This window comes from Oncorhynchus masou, chromosome 3 (genome assembly GCF_036934945.1).
Source record: "Oncorhynchus masou masou isolate Uvic2021 chromosome 3, UVic_Omas_1.1, whole genome shotgun sequence".
Lineage (NCBI taxonomy): Eukaryota > Metazoa > Chordata > Actinopteri > Salmoniformes > Salmonidae > Oncorhynchus > Oncorhynchus masou.
Genome location: NC_088214.1, coordinates 29,461,157 through 29,479,562, shown reverse-complemented (window position 1 = coordinate 29,479,562; position 18,406 = coordinate 29,461,157). Strand labels below are relative to the sequence as shown.

The following is an 18,406-nucleotide window of genomic DNA, read 5'->3' as shown; positions in this document are numbered from 1 at the left end:
TAATAAGTTGCATGAACTCATTGTGTGCAATAATAGTGTTTTATCCTTAAGAGTCTAATGACACATCCGTGTAACATAATAAAAAAATCCCCATCAAAATATGTCAGTTTAAGCTAGAGATATCAGGTTTCAATCCACCGCATTTACCTATGTCGGCCTTCCGCATTTGCGGTGGATGGTAGCCGAGCTGCTGCGGTGTTCATCAGACCATGACACATTCTGAAAATCGCTCCAAACGAACACAATGGTGTTCTTAATTTTGCTCGACGACCCCCACAAGTGTCACAGAACTCGTCTGAAGGTAACCCGTACGAATGAATTGAGGTAGTTTTGTGCCTACAAAAATAAGGGGTTATGTTTTTTTAAATATATATATTTAGATGTAGACAGACATTTCAAAACCTTATTCCTTATTATTTATATTTTGACTGTCTTTTTGTATAGTATTACAGGCCAAATTCAATATTTTATCCAATCATTTTATACCTAAAGGGGTCGTAAAATAGCTAAAGGATCCATGGTATGACCATCTTAAAACAATTCCATATGTTTGCTTACTAGAATACATTACTGAATACGACTCTCCATATTTTCAAGCATAGTGGTGGCTGAAACATGTTATGGGTATGCTTTTATTTTTATATTATATATTTTCTTTTAATTTACTAGGCAGGTCAGTAAAGAACAAATTATTTTTTTCAACGACAGCCTAGGAACAGTGCGTTAACTGCCATGTTCAGGGACAAAACGACAGATTTTTACCTTGCCAGCTCTGGGATTCGATCTTGCAACCTTTCGGTTACTAGTCCAACGCTCTAACCACTAGCCTACCTCCCGTATTCGTTAAGAACTAGGGAGTTTCTTAGGATAAAAAATAAATGGAATGGAGCTAAGCACAGGCAAAATCCTTGAAGAAAACCTGGTTCAGTCTGCTTTCCACCAGACACTGGAGGATGAATTCACCTTTCAGCAGGTCAATGACCTAAAACATATGGCCAAATCTACACTGAAGTTGCTTACCAAGAAGACAGTGAATGTTCCTGAGTGGCCAAGTTACAGTTTTGATTTAAATCTGCTTGAAAATGGTTATCTAGCAATGATCAACAACCAATCTGACAGAGCTTGAAGAATTTCATGAAGAATAATGGGAAAATATTGTACAATCTAGGTGTGCAAAATGCTTAGAGACTTATCCAGAAAAACTCACAGCTGTAATTGCTGCCAAATACCATGTATTGACTCAGGTGTGAATACTTATGTAAATGAGGTATTGTGTGTAGATGTGTGAGAAAAACATTTATTTAATCTATTTTGCATTCAGGCTGTAACACAACAAAATGTGGATTAAGTGAAGGGGTATGAATACTTTCTGAAGACACTGTATACTTTATGGAGTATTCGAGTATCCAACTTTGCATAAGAATGATGTGATGTTCTCCAGAATGGAAGTAAAATCATTGGTACTATTAATATGTCATATTTCAGTTGTAATGTACTAGCAGTAGGTGTCTACTGTAGTTACACATATACATTTCCTTGACAACAGTGTGTTGAGAACTGACTACCATTAATGTGTTGACTGTTTTTATCGAATAATTACCTACTATGTTTAATTGATACTTGATTAAATTAATCATGTAACAATTAACTCATTAGGAATTTGGGGCACCATGGGAAACAATATTTAACAAGTTACTATCTCCCGACTTAAACTCTAGAAATATATTAATATCTGATACATCAATAACAGTCAATGATGAATTATTACCTCACCAGTCACATTCTGAACGTCGCACAATTCTTGGATATCTGCACGAACCATAACCTAAGTGATTAATCAGCAATACACAAATGGGCTTAATTATGTATTTACAAACTAAATCCTCATACAGAATACGTAAACACACAGTATAAGGTTATTGATTACATACATAATACAATGAAAACAGGTCCCTAGTGGACAAAGAAAAGCATAACCATTCGTTTACACAATGGAAAGGGAGGGGTATGTAAGGAGAGGGAGAGACAAAGAGAGTTACCTTGTCGTACATACATTTGGAAGCTACACTCACGGGAATAGGAATACTTTGGACATGAACAACCGCTCATTCGGGAAAAGAACTGCACTGTATATATTTACTCATGGATGTCTTTTTCGTCTCTCTGTTGAACTCGATGGTTCTATGGGAAGTGGTTTGATGTAAGTCTCTGGTTGTCCCTCAGAGGTCACAATGTCCTTATTAGTTGTAGGCTTCTTTTGTTCTGGAGTGTTTGTTAGAATAGGTACTTCAGATGAACCGCACAGTGGTCAGAGGGATCTCGTCTTCCCTCTCGTCTTTGGTCAAATGTCCTAGACTACTTTGCATGCACAGCTGCAGACGGTGCATGTTTTGGTCTGGTTTACAAAGTTTCTAACCATTTCAACGTGTGCACCACGGCCTCACGTTCTCTGGTCTCAATGGTTGATTATTCAGGGTACAGGTAGGACCACTTTACACGCCGGCAGCAACCCGGCATGTTTTAGTCTAATGTAAATTTTGTTAGCAAGTCCTTTTAAGCACTCTGGTCTTAGAGGGCGTTGGGTCATGTTGACGCAAACTCTGAGCTCACTTGGGAGTGGCTATTGACTGGGCACAAGTTTACATGAAACACAATTCTCATTTAGAAGGCTAAAATCACGTTTCTATCTTTTGAAAAATTGTTTCATGTTTAATCATGTAATTCTTTACAACATTTAGATGTAAATCTGATATATAAAGTGTGAAAGCTCTTAAAGTTACAACGTTTCCGTTATAACGTCTTTCTGATCATTTTTATGACAAAATAGACATGAATTTTCCATATTCCATCTCTCATCATTCCCAACATTCGGATGTTGAAATATTTTGTTCCAGTGTCCATTGTTTGATGTTGAAGTTTTTGGCGGCAAAGTCTCTCTGTGTAACAAAGGATTTTCAGCCTTCCAATCCTGCAGAGCCAAAGGGAGAGTTTCTGCTAGGTATTTAAGTCATAAAACAGGGTCTGTCTATCCTCAAAGATTTGTGTAGCTGATGGGTCCTTTTGATCCTCACCAAGTCATGACAATTGTTTTATTTACTGTGCACTCTGCCTGTGAGTAGTAGACAATTTCTGGCATACCTGAAAAAACCAAGCTCCATTCATCTTACATGTTGGATGCAGCCCACAATTGTAATCACATTTGGGGTTTAATTTATTATTTGACACTGATTAATTGCTTGAGCCATTCCCTGCGGTTAATTAACCAACAACATTAGATGTGATAATTAATACAGTGTGGACCCCAGCATGGGAGCGGGGATCTTAAGGGTGGCCCCTTAAAAAGACATCACGGTGCGCACCTGTTCCTCTGGGATCTACAGGCCTCCTCTGAGGAGACATCTACAGAGATCTATGTATGCCTAGACAGTACACAGGTAAATAACTTCTCAGAAGTCTATATTGACTGACATTACAGTCTAGTTGAGTTGCTTGTTCATTTCTAGCATCAGGATTATAGTAAATTTTACATTTTGGGGGGGGGGGGTGTTTGGTGTGAACTGAACTGGTGGTTTGTGATTTGACCGTTGATGCAAGCAGAATGGCAGTGATTCAAACTGTGACACAGAGTCCCTTCTCCCCAAGTCCCTCTCAATTAAAGCCGCAGCATATGGCCTACTGATCGCTAAAGAACAGAGGTATCGCTGAGATATTTTATAAGACATTGACAGTTCCTAGTCCTACAGTACCTTTGACAATGCTAAAATGGAAAGGGTGTCACCTTGGAATAAAAGAAACCCTCTCAGGTTCCATTCCAAATGACACCCTATTTCTTATTTAATGCCCTCCTTTTGACCAGGGCTAGTAGTTGTCCACTATATAGGGAATATGGTGCCATTTTGGATGCAAAATCTGCCTCGTTAATTAGTCTGAGGCTGATTTATGAATGGCCTCAATCTGTTGGATTCTTTAGATGTGAGACGTTCCTACTGTTGCAGTCTTAATGTTTCATCCTTTTAGTGGGGCTTCAAGGCCTCCTGCCTGGTTTGTTAATTTGGTCCGTCTTCAATCAAAACTTTACAGAAGAGCAGCGAGGTAGTGTTCAGAATATGTTCAGTAGCACCGTTCTAACAAATAAACTTCTGTGTTGTTAACTTAATGCTAAACTTAACTTTCCGAATATCCAACCTTCACTTGAGTAACACATATATTAACATGATTGTCTTTTTTCAATATGATTTGAATTGATTACTGTCCATTATGCAAACTATCTTTCTTGTTTCAAGTAGCAGACAAAATATGCTCCACATACCTTTTAAAGAGTGAATATTAGAAATCTTAGAAATGTTTTCAATATAACCTACAGTAGGTGTAATATGGATGCTGTAGTGTAGTGTATACTTTGTAATGAACATGGTTATGGAACAGAGGACACCACCTATAAAATACTGATTAACTGACCACATAAGACTAACATTATGAAAACTGTTGAGAGGCAGTGGAAATTATTGGAGAAGATCTGGTCAAGGAGAGGTGAGTGGTAAGGCCTAGTGATTTAGTCCAACAACGTATATGATACCATAATCTTTGCCATTGTAACGTGGATGCTAGGAGTCGAGAACCAAGTGCAAGTGGTGAGTTTAATAATAAACGGAACAATACAAGTAACACGAGTAACGTACAGACACGAAACACAGTCAATACTGCCTGGGTAATAGAACTAAGGGAGTGACAGATATAGGGGAGGTAATCAGTGAAGTGATGGAGTCCAGGTGTGCATAATGATGATTCCCAGGACCGGTGGTTAGTAAACCGGCGACGTCGAACGCCGGATTGGAGGAGCGGGCGTAGACGTGACAGCCGTTGGATTATCAAGGCATTACGTACAGCCATTCCCATACATCTTTTCAAAAGCTAACATTTTGCTCCTCCTGTAGGCTTGAGATTTTTTATCAGTTTCCTCAGGAAGAAGAGTGGGCTCCGCTGCTATATTACAGTTAGGATGCGTCCCAAATGGCAACCTGTTCCCTATACCTAAATAGTACCCTGAGGTCTCTGGTCAAAAGTGGTGCACTCCACTATATAGAAAATAGGGTGCCATTTGGGACCCACTTAGATTAGTAGAGGAGTGCCAGGTAATTCTCAGTGTTCCACCTCTTTCCTCAGTCATTCCTTCTTCGACTTATCCAAGAGTGAAATGGAACATGGGGTCCCATAGTTAATGGGGTTCTATGAGCCATAAGATTACTTCCATCTGTGGTTGTCGCTATGAATCTTCCTGAGAGAAGATTCTAGATTTTTAAGATTTGGCAGTGGTGGCACAGAGATATACAAGGCCCTCAGGATATTAGATCATAGATCCATGGTGGTCACACATAGGGTTTGATATTCAGATCTCCTCTGCCTCCTAGTCCTTGATTTGTGTCTATCTTTTTCTCTCTTCAATCTATGTTCATTTTAGTGTATGTTAATGACTCCACCCGAGGCTCGCCACATCGTGGCAAAATGACTAGCGACGACTAGAGACTGAACTTGTGTTTGTGATGTGAAGTTCAGTCATATTACTCATTCTGTCAGACAATGAGAGCAGAGCACCCAAGGGGTAAAGGGAGACAAGGCCTTTGAAAAGAAGGAATATGGGCTGTATATGTTTTGGCTTGTTATTCATTTTATAAGGGGACATGAACAGTGCAGCGCTGTGCCTACTACCAGGAATTGTATTGTTTGGGGAGCGTTTTCCCATAAGAAGGGATAAATGAATGTTGTTCAAGGTGAGGACAATGTGTGAACATCACATTTAGAGCCTTATTCATCAAGTTCATACAATATGTCAAGCCCCTGCCAAACAAGGAACTGTTACCGGAGCAAATTTCACTTGGCTCACAAGCTAAATTACAAATACGTTGCATTACTCCTTATTTACACTGAAAGGGAATGATCCTCTACACAGTATTTGTGTTCTTTCCAGGGAACACAAACCCCATTACCCATTCAATACCAATAGGACAGCACGGCTCTCATTTCACTATTACTAAAAACAAAAAGTCTCTTTCAGTGTCTCTCAGAAGCATGATATATTGTGACATGAGTCCATACGGTCCTCATACAGTCTTGAATTGGAAAGTTCTGGCAATAATCCCACATTACCAATACCATATTACAGCTCTCATTGAATAGTACTTTCAGAAGAACAAAACGACTCTGTCAGTGTCTGTCCTCCGGTGGGTGTCTGAACTAGTAGTTGCCTACTACTAATATTGTGACACGGTCCCAGAATGTCCTCATACAGTTGTGAATCGGAAGGTCCATCATTTTTTGCGTCTCTTTTACGTTTCACAGATGTTTTGACTGACAATGTAGCATCTCTTAAAGCTCCCAGGATATACTGTGTCTTCAGACATCTTCCAGATGTGTAGAACATGAAGGGAAAGTTAAAATTGATGTATGGGTGTGATTCCTTGCACAGCTCAGAATTGCTGACAGTTGCCATAGGAGATGAGATGATTTAGCACCATGCCAACGCTACATATGGTGATGTGTGAGGGATGTTAACTCTGTACCGTAACCAGAGGTAGAATAGAAATGCTTAATTTCATCTAAAGAAAAGATTTGGATGATGAATGTCGACACGTCCCAATGTATTTTCATTTACATATAGCTACATTTGTTATGCTTTGCCTGCCATTGATGATTTGTTGTTAACCCTAACAAGCTGACCAAGTCAATCATTACCCTAAGAAGCAAGGCATCTGTACGTACATTTTTGAGGGACTAACCAGTGAAGGTTTTCGTCAAACCCCTTCGTAATGACATTGTAGGCGGGCAGAATGTGATACATTTTCTTTATGCTGCGCTCTGGTGGTATTGTAATTATGTCAAAGTGCTTGAGACCATGACATGCTTTTGTGTGAATCAGTGTTTTTCTAACCCATCAGAGTGTATTAAAGATCTGTCACCGAAGCCCACTGTTTGTCTGTAGCTTAAGACAGAGTCACTAATTGTGAATGTGCTGTGCAAGTTATCATCTGTACTTAACATGTGTTTCTTTCTTTGTTAATCTACCACTTTCATACTTTGCATCAAAGCCCTGTTAACTGGAAAGGAAAATGATAGGTGATGTGATATGTTGTGCCTCTTACAGGAATGGTGAACTACAGTGAGGTCTCTGGGTACCCACTCATCCAGCATTGGAGGCTGAGGTCTGTCCTGTACCATGTCAAACTGAACCAGTGGGTTCTCTCTCAAGGTAACTATAACACATAATTAAAGCAAATCAAATCAAAATTGTATTGGTCACATACACATGGTTAGCAGATTTTAATGCGAGTGTAGCGAAATGCTTGTGCTTCTAGTTCCGACCATGCAGTAATATCTAACAAGTTATCTAACAATTGCACAACAAATACCTTATACACACACAAGTGTAAAGGATTGAATAAGAATATGTACATATAAATATATGAATGAGCGATGGCCGAATGGCATAGGCAAGATGCATTAGATGGTATAGAGTACAGTATATACATATGCGATGAGTAATGTAGGGTATGTAAACATTATATAAAGTGGCATTGTTTAAAGTGACAAGTGATACATTTATTACATCCAATTCTTAATTATTAAAGTGGCTAGAGATTTGAGTCAGTATTTTGGTAGCAGCCACTCAATGTTAGTGATGGCTGTTTAACAGTCTGATGGCCTTGAGATAGAAACTGTTTTTCAGTCTCTCGGTCCCAGCTTTGATGCACCTGTACTGACCTCACCTTCTGGATGATAGAACAAGCAGTGGCTCGTGTGGTTGTTGTCCTTGATGATCTTTTTGGCCTTCTTGTGACCACGGGTGGTGTAGGTATCTTGGAGGGCAGGTAGTTTGCCCCCGGTCATGCGTTGTGCAGACCTCACTACCCTCTGGAGAGCCTTGCAATTGAGAGTGGAGCAGTTGCCGTACCAGGCAGTGATACAGCCCGACAGGATGCTCTCAATTGTGCATCTGTAAAAGTTTGTCAGGGTTTTTGGTGACAAGCCACATTTCTTCAGCCTCCTGAGGTTGAAGAGGCGCTGTTGCGCCTTCTTCACCACGCTGTCTGTGTGGGTGGACTACCTCAGTTTGTCCGTACGCCGAGGAACTTAAAACCTTCCACCTTCTCCACTACTGTCCCGTCGATGTGGGTAGGGGGGTGCTCCCTCTGCTGTTTCCTGAAGTCCACAATCATCTCCTTTGTTTTGTTGACATTGAGTGTGAGGTTGTTTTCCTGACACCATACTCCGAGGGCCCTCACCTCCTCCCTGTAGGCCGTCTCGTCGTTGTTGGTAATCTAGCCTACCACTGTAGTGTCGTCTGCAAACTTGATGATTGAGTTGGAGGCGTGCATGGCCACGCAGTCATGGGTGAACAGGGAGTACAGGAGAGGGCTCAGAACGCACCCTTGTGGGGCCCCAGTGTTGAGGATCAGCGGGGTGGAGATGTTGTTACCTACCCTCACCACCTGGGGGCGGCCTGTCAAGAAGTCTAGTACCCAGTTGCACAGGGCGAGGTCGAGACCCAGGGTCTCGAGCTTGATGACAAGTTTGGAGGGTACTATGGTGTTAAATGCTGAGCTGTAGCCGTTGAAATGGTTCAATTAATTAATTAATGGTTATAATCAGGGTTCTAGTCAAGAATTATATTAACGCAGGGTTCTATTCATCTTGTATGCAGTGAGTTACATGCACACTTGAACAGTGGACGTCAAGAAAAAATTTGGCACATGCCTAAGAGGCAAAAAGGGAAATTTTGGTAATGGAAACTAGGCCTGAAGCCTAAAGATGGCATTCCACATTTGCATCACGGAGCCGTGGTTTAGAACCACTTCCCTGTATGGTCTGATAAGCTGTCATCATCCACATAACTTTGTATCTCAGCAAATATATTTTGACAGGCCCTGCCATGAAAATGGCATGAAATAAGATGATTGTGGATAGGTTTTTAGTGAAGCACTACTTCTTAGAAGGACTCTCTCTACTCCACTGTTGACAGTACTTTGCTGTAGAGCTTCTTGAAGTTCTTGATTCTCTTCTTTTTGTCATTTTTATTTATTTATTTTTCGGAGTGGTTGCGGATCCGACTTTTCTGGACCTTTCCTTCTGACAACTAAAGGTCCCAAAGCCTCTGTGCATGTGCAGGACCCTCCACGTGTGCAACAGGTTGCCTAGTGGTTAGAGCATTTGGCCAGTAACCGAAAGGTTGCTAGTTTAAATCCCCAAGGTGAAAAATCTGTTGATGTGCCCTTTAGCAAGGCACTTGACCCATGCTGTGACCCCACTCTCCAAATGTTATGTGTGAAATAGGACAAATATAAGCATGCACCACGCATTATTCGCCCTCCACTCCACTCAGAGAGAACATGGCTACTCTGGTGAATGTTTAATAACATTTGATCAAAACTGAGTCAATTTCTGCAAGATCATATAATGATAGTATTCTACATAACAGAACCGAATATACATCATAGTATAACTTTACTGTAAGACAAAAAACACTACCGCGTTTCCTATGTCCTTTTTGTATTATTGTGCAAATGGTCGCATTTTCGGCCAAAACAGAGCACTCCACTAGGCAAAATATATGCTTTGATTTAAACTAAACACACGTAGCCTATGCAACAGTTTGTAAACAACATCTCTAAAGTGTGTTCACTGTACATCATTCAAAACAACACTGTTGATCAACATCCATTTGATCTCAATCAGTCTCATGGGAACATGCATTTAGATCATCTTGAGTTATAGGACACAGTTTGGTTGGTATGCAGATACCGCGTGGGCATTCCACCTGTAAAATGCATGATTGTCAGTGAGAAATGTGAAGGGGGGTTCACTAAGAGTAGAGCAGATAATGTGCTCAAAGTAGAGAATCCCAGAGATGTGCAGAAGCCCCAGGACCCCCAGCCACTGGGAAGTGGGGTCCAGAAAGGTCCGCTCCACAGCCTCTAACTATTTAGATTTGTACCATATTGTGTTGCTTCGGTATCTGAACGGCCTACATCAACATGCAAAAAAGTTTTTATATGAATGTGTCATGAGTTTTCAGACTGCCAGAAAGTTATTGCAGAATTGTTTATTTGGGCTTGAATGATTTTTGGATTTGTTTGTTTTCTTTTTGGATGCCATGACTTGCATGATTTGTTTTGTTTAACGTGTCTATCATTTATTTATCCGTAAGCATTTTGTGTTTACTTCGCCACACGTGTGGAGTATAGCATAAATATTACATATATAGATGTACCATTACTAATGCATTTCAGATAGGAGTTCTCTGCCTTTAAACATGGCCACAGCCTTCAGAATTCCATTTCCTCAGTGTCATTAATTGTAGGAGTTCAGCAGCTTTTTTATTATTACAGATTTTTACACCTGATACCAAAGCACAACCTTCTATAAGGACTGTTTTGCTTCATAATGTAAGACTAGCGTGTTGTGAGTGATAGGATGTTAATGCTAGGGCTCTCGAATGATAATGGAACAGTTGAAGAGCTATGCATGTTTTTTAGTGTTTTCCCAAAGATATAAAAACACCAGCAAGAGTAAATGCTTTACAATGACTCCCCTCTGAGGATTTCATGAAGGCTCAATTTAAGACTTAAAGAAAGCCTCAAGTTTACATATGGCACTTTAATCATAGTCTGTGCACTGTCACAACAAACATAGGGAGTCATAGCTTATCATTTCACAAACTTGAGCTTTCATTAGGATGTTTACCTAAAACTACAGACAAGTACAAACTGTACATATTTTCTCATTTAAATTGAAATTTAGCATAAGTGTATCGTATGCTTATGGCTTGTATTCTATAATACCGGCATGTGCTTCTTACTTACATTTGACCTTAAAACAAACAAACAATTATCTTCATAGACATACTGATTTACTCTGAATATGGAATGTAAAAATAAATACTATCATACATGTAAATATTTGTGCTTTTTCCTGTGTCAGGTTTATGTCCGTTTCTATCACGTTTCTGGGAAGAGCCAGATGCAGACAGTGTCGAAGTAACAAAAAGTGTATTACTAGAACAGGGGGCAGGCAAAACGACAGGTCAAGGGCAGAGGTCAGTAAATCCAGATCATAGTCCAGAAGGTGCAGAACGGCAGGCAGTATCAGGGTCAGGGCAGGCAGTGATCAATAATCCAGTGTGGTGCGACAAGGTACAGAACGGCAGGCAGGCTCAGGGATAGGCAGAATGGTCAAAACCGGGAAAACTAGAAAACAGGACCTAGAAACAGAGAGGAGTAAGGGGGAAAATGCTAGTAGGCTTGACGAACAAAAACGAACAGGCAACAGACAAACAGAGAACACAGGTATAAATACACTTGGGATAATGGGGAAGATGGGCTACACTTGGAGGGGGTGGAGACGAGCACAAAGGCAGGTGCAACAGATCAGGGTGTGATAGTTTCATTGCTTTTCAACATTAATTTATCTTTTTTTACACAAGGCTTGAGCTGTGTTGATATGGATTTGTCAGTAGCCTATCCATTTCTAACTCCCTCTTTGTGTTTCCTAACAGCTTTCAGCTCTGCCATCCACTCCCTGGATGGTGCCACCCTCCGCCATGATTTTGTCTCCATCCTCAGGGAGTTTGGTAATCACTTTGTACAAGAGGCTGTGTATGGCTTCGAGGAGGCCTGCACTATCTGGTACCCCAACAAGCAGGTCCAGAGACAGCTGTGGCTGGAGTACCAGGACATCAGCAAAGGTAAGACCTCTAATTGATTGGAGATACTGTACTGTAAAATCTAATGAACTGCTGGAGGGAAGCCATTGATGGTTCATGTTCCAACATGCTCTAGAAAGTGAGAGTGGGTGAGATAGAACAAAGCTAGGCCTTTTGTCTTCTTAACAGTGCAAACGCACAAATCAAATTAAATTGTATTTGTCACATGTGCCGAATACAGGTCTAGACTTAATCATGAAATGCTAACTTACAAGCACTTAACCAACAATGCAGTTTTAAGAAAATAAGAGTTAAGAAAATATTTACTAGATAAACTAAAGTTAAAAAAGTAATACAATAAAATAACAATAACAGGGCTATACACAAGGGGTACTGAAAAATAGTCAATGTGTGGGGGTACAGGTTAGTCAAAGTAATTGAGGTAATATGTACATGTAGGTAGGGGTAAAGTGACTATGCATAGATAATAAACAGTGAGTAACAGCAGTGTAAAAGCAAAAGGGGAGTTTGGTAATGCAATGCAAATAGTCCGGATAGCCATTTCATTAATTGTTCATTAGTCTTATGGCTTGGCGGTAGAAGCTATTAAGGAGCCTTTTGGACCTAGACTTGGTGCTCCGGTACCACTTGCCATGCGGTAGCAGAGAGAACAATCTATGACTGTTGACATATGTTTGGGCCTTCATCTGACACCGCCTAGTATAGAGGTCCTGGATGGCAGGAAGCTTGGCCCCAGTGATGTACTGGACTGTACGCACTACCCTCTGTAGCGCCTTACTGTCGGATGGAGAGCAGTTGCCATACCAGGCGGTGATGCAACCAGTCAGGAAGCTTTCGATGGTGCAGCTGTAGAACTTTTTGGTCTGGGGATCCATGCCAAATCTTTTCAGTCTCCTGAGGGGGATTAGGTGTTGTTGTGCCTTCTTCCCAACTGTCTTGGTGTGATTGGACCATGATAGTTTGTTGGTGATGGGGACACCAAGGAACTTGAAGCGCTCGACCCGCTCCACTACAGCCCAGTCGATGTGAATGGGGACGTGTTCGGCCCTCCTTTTCCTGTAGTCCACAGTCATCTTCTTTGTCTTGATCACGATGAGGAAGAGTTTGTTATCCTGGCACCACACGGCCAGTTCTCTGACCTCCTCCTTATAGCCTGTCTCATCGTTGTTGTTGATCGGGCCTACCATGTCGTCAGCAAACTTAACAATGGTGTTTGGAGTCGTGCTTAACTACGCAGTCGTGGGTGAACTAGGAGTACAGGAAGGGACTAAGCAGACACCCCTGAGGGGCCCCTGTAATCTGTGGATCTGTTTGGGCGATATTGCAGTGGGTCGAGGGTTTCCGGGATGATGGTGTTGATGTAACCAATGAGCAGCATTTCAAAGCACTTCATAGCTACAGATGGGAGTGCTATGGGGCGGTAGTCATTTAGGCAGTCTACCTTGGCGTTCTTGGGCACAGAGACTATGGTGCTCTGCTTGAAACATGTAGGTATTACAGACTCGGTCAGAGAGAGGTTGAAAATGTCAGTGAAACATTTTCACATCGGCTACGGAGAGCGTGATCACACAGTTGTCCAGAACAGCTGGTGCTCTCATACATGCTTCAGTGTTGCTTGCCTCGAAGTGAGCATAAAAGGCATTTTGCCCGTCTGGTAGGCTCGTGTCACTGGGCAGCTCGCAGTCACTGGGTTTCCCTTTGTAGTGCTTACTAGTTTGCAAACCCTGCCACATCCGACGAGCGTCAGAGTCGGTGTAGTAGGATTAAATCTTAGTCCTGTATTGACGCTTTGCCCATTTGATTGTTCATCTGAGGGCATAGAGGGATTTCTTATCAGCATCTGGATTACTGTTCCTCTCCTTCAAAGCAGCAGCTCTAGCCTTTAGCCCGGTGTGGATATTTTGCCTGTAATCCATGGCTTCTGGTTGGGATATGTACGTACGGTCACTGTGGGGACGACATCATCAATGCACTTATTGATGAAGCCGGTGACTGAGGTGGTATACTCCTCAGTGCCATCGAATGAATCCCGGAACATATTCCAGTCTGTGGTAGCAAAACAGTCCTGTAGCTTAGGATCCGCATCACCTGACCACTTCTGTATTGAGCGAGTCACTGGTACTTCCTGCTTTAGTTTTTGCTTGTAAGCAGCAATCAGGCGGATAGAATTATGTCATATTTGCCAAATGGAGTGCGAGGGAGAGCTTTGTATATGCGTCTCCGTGTGTGGAGTAAAGGTGGTCTAGAGTTTTTTTCCCCTCTGGTTGCACATGTGACATACTGGTAGAAATGAGGTCTAACGGATTTAGGTTTGCCTGCATTAAAGTCCCCGGACAATATGAGCACTGCTTCTGGATGAGTGTTTTCTACTTTGCTTATGGCCTTATACAACTCGTTGAGTGCAGTCTTAGTGCCAGCATCGATTTGTGGGGGTAAATAGACTGAAAAATTGATGAAAACTCTCTTGTTAGATAGTGTGGTCTACAGCTTATCATGGGGTACTCTACCTCAAGTGAGCAAAACCTCGAGACTTCGTTAATATTAGAGATTGCGCACCGGATGTTATTGACAAATAGACACAGACCAACCCCCCTCGCCTTACCGGCGGTAGCTGCTCTGTCTTGCTGATGCATGGAGAAAACATCTAACTGTATATTATCCATGTCGTCATTCAGCCACGACTCAATGAAAAACAAGATATTACAGTTTTTAATGTTCCGTTGGTAGGATAGTCTCGGACAGAGCTCATCCAGGTTATTCTCCAGCGATTGCATGTTGGCCAATATGACGGATGTTAAAGGCCAGTTACCTACTCACCGACAAATTCACACAAGGCACCTGGATCTGCGGCCCCAACATAATTTAGATGAAATGTAGTAATTTGGAGAAACTGTATTTTATGTACAAGTTATACGCTTTCGCTTTTAAAATAATGGAATGTCCCTCTCAAAGGAGGGTTTGACGGATGGATAGAATGTACGGATGCATTGAGCCCCAGCAATTTGTTAGTGTAGTTTTTCATAACCCATGTTTCTGTAGAAAAAATATAGGCTGTCAGTTTTAACCACATGAAAGAGTGATTTCAGGTGGAATTCCTACTCCGTCAGCAATCCATATTTTTACCTGTAGTTGTTTCCCCACCCAGACAAAGCCAGATAATGAATGACCCCTCTTTCCCCTGTGTTTCAGTCCAATAACTTCACCACCATTGTTTCCTTTGGTTGAATCGACCACTTTGCCTTCTTCCCAAGGACATTGCCTCACAATTTACAAAATGTTACCACTTCTGACAGAAGGCTTTAAATGACTGAGTTTTCCATCCGCATGAAAACTCCATTATTCTTCATTTTCTCACTCTATGACATTGCTACAGATATTATTACACGATTACATACAAAAGGCAATGTTTTTTTTTAAACGCTATTTTGTGAATTCGCTTTACACAGGGCAATGTTGGTTCTTCTAGAGCAGGGAATGAAACATTTTGAGAGTGGAACTATGGTACTATATGAACATTTTGATTCCTGGGACATAGGCCTAACTTCTAAAGAGAGATTTCTTAAAAATCATAATTATTTTTGCAAAGTTACAGAATGTCCATAAAAGTCCTGCACTTTTGATGAGAGTAATGAGCTCACTGGAGACTATGGTGATCCATGCTCTAGCCTTTGCTCCAAATATCAGAGCGCCTCTGGATTTGGCCTGAGTCTGCTAATAATTGTTGGATGTTTTGGGAGTTCTGTCAGCAGACATACGACTTATTTATATGTGGCAATGTATAAGAAGTTATGGCCAAGTAATGACACACTTGGAGTGAAATCTTTTGATAAAACATGAATTAAAAACTGGTCCATGGTGTTCGTATTAGTTTTAAGCTTAATTTAATTTAAAAAACGAATTCAACATGTAAAAGAACTTAAAAGAAAAAAACACTCTATAGTCTGTTTGAGTAAATAATGTATTGAAATGATCATTTTTGAATTCACTTCCTGTAGGTGTGAATGCTTGAAAATCCAAAACACAGGCACATTATCATTAGATCATAAATAATAAGCCAACCGTAGTTCATTAGTTTTGAACAGTATGCATTTTTCAAACAGTGAAGGATATCATATTCAATCCTCATGATTAATGATATAATTTTAGATGGATATAATATAATGAACAGAATGAACAGCATCTTAAAAGCACACGTAATGGTGTATGTTATCCTATCTATCAAACAACTAGCTTGCCAGAGAATAGCCGGTGGATACGACTTGATTTTTAAAGAAATAACAAACACAGGACGGGACTTTATTTATTTTATTTTTTCAATTTCAACTTCAATGTGGTAAGGCCGTCCCAAGGTTTCCAGATAGCACCGAACAAGCTGCTCCCCATCTCTACACATGCAGTCGCGCTGAAAGGAAGCAACCTGCTGTCACCACCGGCATATTGAACTCGTAACTGGCTACCAGGAGAAGAAAAGAGTAGCAAAAATTGACATCTGTATTTATATGAGAAACAGTTGACGTTGAATTAATACATGAGAGATAAGCACTGTCTACTGTATGAGAAATAACCTAGAACCTCAACTTATGAGAAACTAAACATATAAAAAACACAGTACCACATACTGTAGTATTGTACATTTTTACACATTTTAGCATTGTCCTGAGGTCTTGGAGACAGTGAAGTAGCACACCTGAAAGCACCTGAACATCAACAACAGTACGTCTGAATAATGACCTCCATTAAACCCAAGGTCCATCTGTTTTAAAAGGCTACTGACCTCTGTCATTTTGAATTAGATCACTTGCTGTCTGGCTCAAAGCTGTGCTTTCACCCAAAGACTAGTGTCAGGGTCATTATGTAAAGTCAAGCCAAGGCTCTGATTAACACAGACAACAAACAGGAAAAACAGTCCTTATTTATTCCATATATAAAGCAACTCAGCTATTAAAACAATGCTGTATTATTCTACTCAGACAGTGTGAGGATCAGAGGTTGAGGAATAGTGAAATGTATGGAGTTGAAAGACTACGGAGTTGACACAGTACGGAGTTGACTGATTAGGGAGGTGACTGTCACTGCACCACCTGCACTGCTCTCCATGCTCAACCCTCCGCATGTTTCTTCCTGAGGGGTGACAGAATATCTACCACTTATCCAGGATGTTTTCTCTCTCTTCTCCTGCTCTCCTGGTCCCCCATGCTGCACATGCTCTGGCTGACAGGCAGGTCAGAGGGTAACAGCTAAGCATGGCCCAGGTGTCTCTGCAGGCTCTGCAGCCCGAGGTAAGAGCAGGAAGGAGGGTAGCGATGAGAAGGGGATGCTATGGGTGCTCCGCATAGTACTGCATGTACGGTGGAAAGAGAACTTTGGCCTCAGACCGCCCTACCTCTTCTGGCCTCTCTCTGTCAGGTGCAGTGCGTGGTTGGTATGAGGTGGTGTGCAGGCATCTTGCAGAGCAGACAGGGTGATGAATGTGCGCTTCATGCTCAGTGGTGAGACAATTAGAGAGAGCGTGAAGCAGATGTCTTCGACTTCGAGCTTGATGTCTTCAGAAGGTTTGTAGCAGATTGAAGACAGGGCTAATCTCACTTGTCAAATATAAATAACTTGCACATTGCGAGAACTTTGAAGAGGGTAAACAAAGTATGGCGCTTGCTCTTACAGTCTTTGACGATTAACTTAATGTATGTACTTTTTGAAGGAAATTCTGCACTGTGTACAGTTGAATATGATAAGCAAGTGATGGCTTGAAAAAGTGCCAAAGGCTGCATAAAACGAGCCATGAATAGCCTCTTCCCTCTGAGTAGTAAATGTGATAAGCACACACACACACACACACACACACACACACACACACACACACACACACACACACACACACACACACACACACACACACACACACACACACACACACACACACACACACACACACACACACACAGTTTAATGTCAAGCGTAGGCTATGTGAGGCACAATTTCCTTGCTCAGCAGAAAAACAATCTAAGGCTGTAATATCTCCATAAGAGCAGGGACCTAAAAGATATGAATACCATTTTGAGTCAGCCAGTTTGAATCATAACCCCAAGAGGCCCTTCCAATCCCCCCTGCTGCACTCTCATCGAAACCCAGACACAAAACAAGATCCCATCCATTATGTATTGTAATTGCCAAAACCCAGTCTGTTTTAATCCTAGTTAACATGATCCGTTTCGTCAGCCTTTACCCTCGGCTTAAGAGAAGTTAAACCCCACATCCCACCTTAAGTTGAAGTGTTCAAGGTCATCCCCTTGACGATTCATTTAAAATGTTGATTCCAACAGGCAACCCCCAATTTTCCTGTTGTTTTTGTTAGTCCTACAGAGCAGAAGAGTGGGGTTGTGAGGTTTTAGATAGGACATCAGTTTAGGATTTCTGCCCTGGCTGTCTTGAGGTAATTCAGAGTAATGTGTGTCTCTGCTTGTCCTTCGGCTGAAGGGCACTACCTCTCAACACCCTCTGGACTTTGAGTTAACATAGATGAGCAAATAGGAGATTTGTCCTTCACGCTGCCTTTTGGTGGCCTTTAGACTTAAGAATTTATGACTACTTTTTTCTCTCTTTTGCTGTATCACACTTTTTGCTGCTGGATAATTCATCAGATCAAATCATTGAAGTTTGCCATTTCAATGTTATACAGCTCAATCAAAATGGAAG

At 41.3% G+C, this 18,406-nt stretch overlaps 1 protein-coding gene across 5 annotated transcripts in view; it reads left to right on the top strand.

The window, feature by feature from the left end:
* Positions 1–18,406, top strand: part of LOC135514189 (astrotactin-1-like) — a 278,864-nt gene that overhangs the window by 153,258 nt on the left and 107,200 nt on the right. For all 5 annotated transcript variants that reach the window (XM_064937505.1, XM_064937488.1, XM_064937496.1 and 2 more), the window contains exons 15-16: positions 7,139–7,243; positions 11,546–11,734. In XM_064937505.1, coding sequence (XP_064793577.1) covers positions 7,139–7,243; positions 11,546–11,734 — 294 coding nt within the window. The remainder of the gene's footprint in view (positions 1–7,138; positions 7,244–11,545; positions 11,735–18,406) is intronic.